This window comes from Oncorhynchus tshawytscha, linkage group LG11 (genome assembly GCF_018296145.1).
Source record: "Oncorhynchus tshawytscha isolate Ot180627B linkage group LG11, Otsh_v2.0, whole genome shotgun sequence".
Lineage (NCBI taxonomy): Eukaryota > Metazoa > Chordata > Actinopteri > Salmoniformes > Salmonidae > Oncorhynchus > Oncorhynchus tshawytscha.
In genome coordinates, this window is record NC_056439.1 from 16,655,462 (window position 1) to 16,664,908 (window position 9,447).

Below are 9,447 nucleotides of genomic sequence, written 5' to 3' on the forward strand. Positions count from 1 at the left end.
TCACTCAGTTTAGTTCAATGCTGATGGCCTAAAATGATCAAGGGAGGCCAAATGCTCGCTGGCTTCCCTTGCATTCAGCACTAGGGCAGCAACAATGTCATACTCTTTTTGACCAAACAGCATGGATGGCCTACACATACAGAGATAGAGGGGCACTGTTTCGTTCGCTTGGACGCTTTCTCCAGTGATATACATTCAGCCTCTTGCGAATTGAAGGGCATTAATGTAACAGAGAGACGAAAGACAACATTTTTTGGCATGTGTTTTAAGCAGCCAATTTTTCTAAGAATGTATTATGTTGGAATTCCTACTGTTACAAAAAATATATATACAGGGGAGAATGTATAATTAATTTCTTCCCGGTTCGGGACCTCCTATATGTGCATGCGCTTGCACCAAAAATGTTTAGGGGCCTAATCATAGAACTACATATAGAATCCCTGTTAATTCAATAGGATCTCTGTGGGCCTAGCTGTAAAGATTTGTCATTTAACTTTTCAAATGTATTACCTTTTATTGTGTCATAAACACAACCAGTCATGATGCTTTTTATCTGATTGTCAAATTATCTCTTCAAAGGGCTCCTTTACTAGGACCTAGTTTGGAAAACCCTGGCCTACACCACCAGTTTTCAAGTCCATCCGCTAATTTTTCATGCCTCTGACATGAAGTAATGATAAATAATGGTGTAACAGCCTACAGTTTTCTTGACATTTTGTTTTCATTATTGTGAGAGGCTCATGTTTTACCGGTATGGCGTACCCCCATGGTGTAACCACCACCCCTTTATTTTGCTGGGATGCCATACCGGACCGTACCGCCTTACTTTTACCCCTGATTATATAGCAAATCTTAGCTTAACCAACAGTCATTGGTTGTAATAAAGGCAAATACAGACATTGGTGGGAAAATAGACAGAAATGGGAAAGAATGGTTAAATCAGAGAATCTTGAAAGGTGAATAATTCCACCTCAAACAACAATAAAATGCATCACAAAATATATACCTTTGGAACCTAACCAATTGTCAACTTGCATCATTTCCATGTTGGCGTATCAATCACGGAAATGTGTAATATTCTTGATTGATTGGTTAAGGAATAGCATCACACTTACCAGACCATGCCTTTTGAAAAAGCCCATAGATGTTTTTATTGAGTTTCATTAGTACTACATAAAGAATGTAACTATGTCATTTTGGGTGCAACACATGCCACATGTATAAAAAGAACAAAACAAAAAAAATACACAGTCACTTATCTTTTAAATTAGATTTTTCATATTCAGTATAAACATTTACTTGACAAAGATTGTTGCCATGAAGTTTGGATCATCCTGTACACATAATAGTATAGACAAATAATAATCAATAATGAGCATTCAAGTCTACATTATGCTGTATCCAGAACTGTCAAAAAACGGTGTCAGCTTCCACTAGTATAATGAGTGGAATGTTTGCCAGTACATGCCTGCATAGCTTCGAAATGGTAAATCGGTCTTGTATGTTCAATGAAATGCACATTTTCACGATATCTGCAATCCATATAGGAGTAAATTTGAAACAGAAGCGTTGTTTTTTTTACCTAGCACTTCTTGCAACTCATGGAGGGGTTCTGCACCATCACAGACCATTGTAAACTTAGATTTATTGAGAGATTAGAAGATTAAACCTTCAATAAAAAGTTGTTTTATATAAAAGTACCTTTTGTAGGAACGCAGTATGTCCAGTAAACTCTTAAGGCTTTTCGTATCTGGTTTTGGAAATTCACAAGCTCCGGACGCCATGCTTGAAAGCCAAGATTTGTTCAATTTCTGCCGTGCTCTGTGCTACTGTAAACATATTGATATGTGTGATGTTACTTTGTATTGTAAATCGAGTGGGCAAACGTACAGGCGGAGAATTCCAACCAATTTGGAGTTATCATGGCGCATTATGTATCCAGCAATGCTAAGAGTGATAGGTGGTTGATACCATTGAAGATGGATAAGCATTGACCTGGTGTTGATTGATGGCAACAGTGCAATAGAATAATATTATCAGGGAAATATAGTATATCATCAGCAGCGTATTTATTCACTAGTTGTTCTATAGTGCTGGACTTTAATTCAATACTCAACTTTCAGATACATCTGGACTCTGTGTGAAAGGTTACAACAAGGGCTCGTAATTAGCTATCATTCAAGAACTCGTGTCATATTAATTACACATACGTAATGTTATTAATAATGAGGGCAACATGCTCCCACAGGAAGTTAATAATATAATGGTCTGGTGAATCACTACTGTACATCCCATGCAACAATACCAAACGCTTTTTCGGAGGGCTATTTCTGGAATACCGCTCTTGAGGATGCAAAAATTGAAGAGGTTAGATTATATAGAGTCTGAACACATAACACATGCATGCAAAGATTGGAACCTACACAGTTCCAGTCTCTATTTTTCCAAGAGCTCAAGAAGTTTGGATATTATAGAGGCGAGTTACAATTATCATAGGAATTATTGTTCATTACCAGTATGTTAAGCATTAGCATTAGCATTAGCAGCTAGCTGCCACAGTGTACATGGATCATCTAAATACTGCAAGAACAGAATAATTCAATGTATAGCGCTTCACTGATATACAAGCTAGCCTAAAAGTGAATGGGTAAATGGAGTAGGATTACTGGTGCACAATTCACATTGGCAGGTTAGGTTTGATAAAATATAAACGTATCATGATATTGTGTAATATAATATATTCAAAATGATTCCGCTATTTCACATTCTCATGCATACAACCACAAGAAGCGAGTCCATTGAAAAATAGTCCAAGCATATTTTTTTTTCCTGTGGAAATGGCTGAGAAGAAGAACTTAATGAGACATTAAAACATGTGCTGCCTGTCCAAAGAGAGTGTACACGTCTGGTTTTATACAGATGAGCACCTCCTTCTCACTTCTGCATATCACACTGCAAGAGGAGCACGATGGAAGGATCACTCTTGGCCGCCTCTTTGAACTCATCCAATGAGATTTGGTCGTCGTTGTTCTTATCCATCTTGCTGAAGATCCTGTCCACCCTCTGCTCCGGTGTCAGGCCGTCCTCGTTCATCTTCATCATGATCACAGTGCCCACCATTTTGTAAATGGCCTAGAGAGACACAGGGGACGACATGGACGGATGATAAGTAAGGCAATACCACATAAAGGAACAGGGGTATAATTAATGAAATACCTATTTTCAGACAGTCTTAGTTAATATGTTAACATGTTCGAAGTTTAATCTCAATACTGCTGCAGTTATTTACCAATGTTCCCCACAATATAACACTGTAGTCCTACACATTCTCCTGATTATCTAGCTAAACTTGACTGTCCTCTGTCTCAATGTTTCCTTTTAGCCATGTTTGTCTTTGCAGAATACATTCTAATAACATGCACTGCTGATTACTTCAAACTGGATAGATAGCTTTAACAAATGGTATATAAACATCACGGTAACAATCCAGTGTAATTTGTTTTAAACACACAGTATAGGGCTGGTTTCCCGGACACAGATTACACTGGATTGTTACCATGACGTTTATATACCATCTGTTATATGGTAATTTTAAGCTTTTTTATTTTAGCCCCTTTTCGTGGTATCCAATTGTTAGTAATTACTATCTTGTCTCGTCAACTCCCGTACGGGCTTGGGAGAGACGAAGGTCGAAAGGTCCGAAACACAACCCAACTGCTTCTTGACACAGCACACCTCCAACCAGGAAGCCAGCCACACCAATGTGTCAGAGGCCTGCCACAGGAGTCGCTGGTGCGCAATGACAATAGGAAAATTGTGCATCGCCCCATGGACCTCCCGGTTGCGGCCAGCTGCAACAGAGCCTGGGCACGAACCCAGAGTCTCTGGTGGCACAGCTAGCGCTGCGATGCAGTGCCCTAGACCACTGCGCCACCCGGGACGCCTCCTAAAAAGCTATTTCAATGGAGGAAATAGCTTTTTAATCCAGAATGTGGCTTAATCTGTGTCTGGGAAACCAGCCATCAATGTGATTCCTTACCTCGATGATCTCCAACATCTCCACCCTGGTGATCTTGCCGTCTCCATCCAGGTCGTACATGTTGAATGCCCAGTTGAGCTTCTGCTCGAAGCTGCCACGCGATGTGATAGACAAGGCACAGATGAACTCTCGGAAGTCGATGGTGCCGTCGCTGTTCTTGTCGAAGGTCCTAAAGGCGTGCTGTGCAAACTTTGATGCGTCGCCATACGGGAAGAACTGCAAAGTAGAGTGATTGATTGAGAGACAGCTGTGATATCCAATTATTTATTCATCTCTGACATGATGTTTAAAAACATGTCTTTAGCTCTATCTAACTTAGCTCTCTAACTGAAAGGAACAGCTTCCTTCAGTGTTGTGTATTCATTGATGCCAAGGGAAGCCAGGCTTCCACCAAAAATGTACCAAGAAAAATCCAATTAAACAGAAATGGTTTTATCTTTCGTCTCTGTGTTTCAGAATTTTCCTTCAATTCGCAAAAACTTAATGTATCTCACCGGAGAAAGCATCCTAGTGAGCGAAACAGTGCCCCTCTGTCTCTGTATGTGTTGCCCATCTATCTAATGCTGTCTGGTCAAAAAGAGTATGACATTGTTGCCGCCCGTAACATTGGATGCAAGGGAAGCCAGCGAGCATTTGGCCTCCCTTGATATTTATTTGTATACAATAACAGGCCATCAGCGTTGAGCTAAACTGAGTGAACTCAACTGTGAATGGTGTTGGCACACCAAAAAAAGTGTGAAGCGAAGCCAGTTTGGTAGGCTAATGATAACTAGTTAGACTAGAGAGCAAGCATTTTAGCAAGGTAGCCTAGGATAACAAAAACTAATAGTGTGTACTGTATGACTGAGTCATAGACCGTTCCGGCAACATGAAAGAGAGGAGGATGGCATTGGTAGTAGGGTGAGTCAACATGTTTTTTCTACTTATGCACACACAGAAATCAGTACCATGGACAGCCACATGATACTTTGCTTACGTTGATTGGACTAAATTGTTTTGGGAATCTTTTAGTTGTCACTGTATTAGACTAAGTATAGGTGAGTGATTTGATGATGTTGAAATGTTACATTTGAAACGGTGCTGGAATAGTGGAGGCAGCTCCTGTTTTCTTTGCGACTTGTGGTAACTCTATGGTGTTGGTTTAGTAGTCCGAAAATGTTGAAAAGATGAACTTGCTTGACCATGCTATAGGTCATGCAACGGTTTGTTACATGCAATATGCTTTGTGGACTCCACCGGACAGATGTTGCTCTCCTGTTTTGTGATGTAACGAAGGTGTGGTTGAATTTATTCTGACACTTGGTCTTTTTATTGTCTCGGCCTTAGGCCAATATATAATGGTTTTCTAGGCATATGAACTAACAGGTAATAGAGCAAACAAAGCCATTTATCACAACACAGGTTGTTTTTCCTGGCTTGGCTCCCCAGTGATTTTACCCACATACCTCTACTGGTTTCCTTTCAACCATTTACAAGGATTCCATAATACATAGCTCAGAGCGACAACTGTTCAGGCATTATGATCAGTTAGAAAATATATTGAACAACAGTGCCTTTTGAATACGAACAGAGAAATCAAACCCTGATTCCGCTCTGTTCTAGCTTCACAAAGATTTCTTAGCATCACATTATATAATCATGATATCAATAATTTCCCTAGTTAGAAGTTATAACACCATATAAATAATGTCTCCAGCATGTGAAGCAGATGTACCACACCTGATCTGCAATAAGAGAATGTAGCCAATCACAACACACCTTGACATAGAGCTGTTGGAATTCGTCCAGGTTCAGTCTGCCGCTGGGGCAGTCTTTGAGGAAGCCTTTGTACCATTGCTTGAGCTCGTGTTCGTTAAACTCTGTGCTCTTCACCAGGTCCTCCATCACCTCAGGGGTCAGCTTGCTGTTCTGTTTTCCCATGGTGCCTGTTGTGCAGGAAGCACATGACCAAAGAGACTCAATAACATAAAACATCTCTGAAAATGATGACTGGGAAGGATTTATACTGATTAGAAAGGAAACTCCAGCACATGGGTGATCTTGTTGCTTCGCAACATTTAATGGATCCAAGACCAACGTTTCAGTCTCAGTAGACCTTCATCAGGGTATTTTTTTATACCAACATGTAGTACAATATAGCACAGTAAATAAGGCATTTCTTCATTTGAATCATGGTGAGAGAAATAGCCTATCACACATTCAAATGTATGTTGTGCATTATAATGCATTATGCATAACGCATAAGGTGTTATAAACATGCTTATAATGCGTTATAAAGAGAGGGTTTTCATTGGAAGTGTAACCAACAAGTTTGCTCTCAAATCTGCTTTGTTTCAAACAGTCCCTTTATAAGGAATGATATTAGTAAAAAAAAAAATAGAAAAGCTATTCATCAATAATGAATTGCTTTGCCTGCCTGATGCCAGTGTTCTATTTGTGTTTTCTAAATCTGTTGGCACCACAGTCTCTGGCCTGACATCACACAGTGCTGGGCAGGAACACTGCAGTCAGCAAGACTCACATCAAGCGTTCAATCATTGCCTATCATGTAACAACCTAGGTCTACGTTTTTACCTGTAGTCTCTTGTGACAGACTTTCGCACGCAAGTTTTGTTCTGGATTCCAAAATGACCAATAGCCTGATGTTTGGTGTTCGTCCCAAATGTACAGTGTACATTGGTAGTTTATTATATAGGGAATAGTGTGCCAGTTGGCACGCATGCTTTTAACTGCAGTTCACGTTTAATAACGTCAAAGTATAAACCTCTAGAGGAATCTATTCATTAATGAAAACGAAGTGAGTGATAATGACATGTCCTCATCACATAATGGAGTAATTATATGAAGTCAGCAGTGTGTAACCCATAGAGTACATGGGCAATAATAATAATAATAATATATTTATTTCATTACACAAGTAATCTCAAAGTCCCTGTAAAAACAAAACAGTCATTCATGTTGATCTCGCAAATTCTTGGGCGATGCCTTCCGCAACTTCAGATGATAACACGATGAAGAGTGAGGGAGTCTGTAGTTAGATAGGAGTTGATGCGGTTCTCTTCAGACAGGCAGCATGTTTTGGGCGGAGGGAGGGAGCATCGATGGTGCAGTACTTCATTAATCCTTTAAAGCCATTGACTAGATAATTAATCAACAAGGGAATCAACCCAACTTGTGAGCTGCTCTCTCACAGTGGATCATCATCTTAAATAACAAAAAGTCACAAATCTGACAGCCTAGATTGGCAGTGGCTACTGTTTACATCTGTTCTGCCAATATGTTGACTATGGAAACTATACATGGGCCTTCATACAGTTGCCTTATATGCTAAAATGTTATCCTGTCCTAGAAAACATAATAAAATGAACTCAAAGACTAATTGTAAATTGACAGTTGTGGGAGACCATGGTAACTGGAACAACTATAATATGACAAAAGCTGTCGATGGCCTGAGGTTTAGGCTATGCAGTAGGCATACATTGTGATGGAGCCATTGACAGCAAGCACCGTGCATGAACCAACAACCATGTAGCAGTGCACTTTCTATGCCAAAAAGGTGCAGACCTCTTTGCAGAGGCCATGTATGCCCCATACAGGCACATTACACAATACACAGGCACTCTACATTGACACGGGCTTGGCCTATTTGCACTGTATGTTGCATACCCAACATATGCAAAGGATATTGTTCATTAAAAAAACGACATATATTTAGATGATGCTACCAAAAGGCTTGTGTTGAAATTATTTGGATCTTACATAACATCAAATGAGCCTAAGGCATGGAATGACCTTGAGGAGGAACATTTTGCTTGAAGATGAGAAAAGAGATCAGAGGGAAGGTGAAAATGGGTTTGGCTCCTATGGTCTGAAGGCTTAATATTCTAGTCCCTTAGATTAACGTCGTTCCAAATATAAAAATGTATAGTTGTCCACATCACATGTACGCGCAACACTAACGTCATGTGGAGAAAAAAAATGCAATTTAATTGCAGATAGAACATGTCGTTTCAGATATCCATTTCATGGTATAAACCTGCTAGGACATAGAGGGGGGTATGCAAGTGCATTCCGATAGAAACGACGCAGTGGTGTGGGAATTAAACCTGGTTAGTGATAACCCGCCCGAAATCACACCACTCACTCATGTCATTTTTCACCATGCGCACCATCTAAAAATGATAAAAACGTCAAAAATGAACTATCAACCAATCAAATGACATCTGGTCATTCTCGTGAAATGTGAATAAACCAACGGAAAAACATGATATGAATATTATTTTCGAAATATAATTAGTTAAGCATGTTTTTATATTTCTAAACGTTATGCAAATGTTAATGATGGATGCACATATCCACCAAATAAAACGCCAAAACCTCTCCCCAAATCTCATTCATTGAAACGTGTCTATAAGGGCAGGAAAACCCCCAATTATGTGATACATCGTGAATGGAAATGATTATATCGATAGACAACCATCTCAAACTATTTAAATACATGCCATGCCAACATAAAAACGACATTCTGCAGACACATGCTTCTTACCTTACTATACAATTTTTGGAGATGCTATTGCTAATGGTCGTCTGCACTGTCGTGTATTGTGAGACAGTAAAAAACCTCCCGATGATCAAGAGTGCCCAAATGGGAATATACCCTAAAATTGGCCTCTTCAAGACGCAGAGAGAAAAATAACGGGTTCCCGTGCTATTCCAGATGAGACAGGCGCAGGCAGGCAGCAGCAGCGGCAGTAGGGACCGATCCCACGCTAGTCTTTGGTAATGCGACTGTAGACATACGGCGTCACCCGTGTGCATCACAAATTGATCTTATGTTGACTGTTGTCTCTGTGCATTGCTCCAACTGATTGATTTTATATTTGCGTTGATAAAAGAAGTATAGGCCTATCTATGACTTATAAGTCGTGTTCCCTTTTAGCACAAATAATTACATTTATTGGATAGGTAGGTGTATGGATAATTTATGATTGAGGTGACCAAAACCAGTCAATAAGCACATCCAGCATAATTAAATATGTATTTTACCCTGGGGGCTTTTATTTGGTTTTGTTGAAGGGCTATGTATCATAATGGAATATTCAGTAAATATTTACACTTTAACAGTTATATTCAATCAGATTATACCATTTACATGCCCCTGCAAAGCCTACTGCAGTAAGGCATGTTGCCCTATTTTACATTTGCAACGATTTCTGCATGTAGCCTATGTAGCCTAACTTCCAATGCAAACATGGCTGTAAAAAAAGGATAGGCTATATATACTGTTTGACTAATTCAAATATACTGAAGTAGCCTGTAATAAATAATGTTGCATCAGGAGGGAGCAGAGCTATCTGAATTAACATATGATTGTGTCACCATGTGGACACATTTGGTAACGTTTAATT

General features: G+C 39.5%; 1 protein-coding gene across 1 annotated transcript; it reads right to left on the reverse strand.

Moving 5' to 3' along the window:
• Positions 1 to 1,124: 1,124 nt before the first annotated feature.
• On the reverse strand, positions 1,125 to 8,865 carry LOC112261513 (visinin-like protein 1). Its single transcript, XM_024436905.2, has 4 exons — positions 8,586 to 8,865; positions 5,798 to 5,964; positions 4,040 to 4,255; positions 1,125 to 3,132 (listed from the first exon to the last, which is right to left on the reverse strand). The coding sequence occupies exons 2-4, from the start codon at positions 5,957 to 5,959 to the stop codon at positions 2,935 to 2,937; spliced, it is 576 nt and encodes a 191-aa protein (XP_024292673.1). The 5' UTR covers positions 5,960 to 5,964; positions 8,586 to 8,865; the 3' UTR covers positions 1,125 to 2,934.
• Positions 8,866 to 9,447: the final 582 nt, after the last annotated feature.

What these genes read in the sequence shown, in the direction of transcription:
- LOC112261513 (XM_024436905.2), bottom strand. Translation starts at nt 5,959, where the DNA reads ATGGGAAAACAGAACAGCAAGCTGACCCCTGAGGTGATGGAGGACCTG. An exon ending in TCCAACAGCTCTATGTCAAG is followed by an intron (nt 4,256 to 5,797) that starts GTGTGTTGTGAT and finishes TCTACTTTGCAG; the next exon opens with TTCTTCCCGTATGGCGACGC. An exon ending in AGATGTTGGAGATCATCGAG is followed by an intron (nt 3,133 to 4,039) that starts GTAAGGAATCAC and finishes GTGTCTCTCTAG; the next exon opens with GCCATTTACAAAATGGTGGG.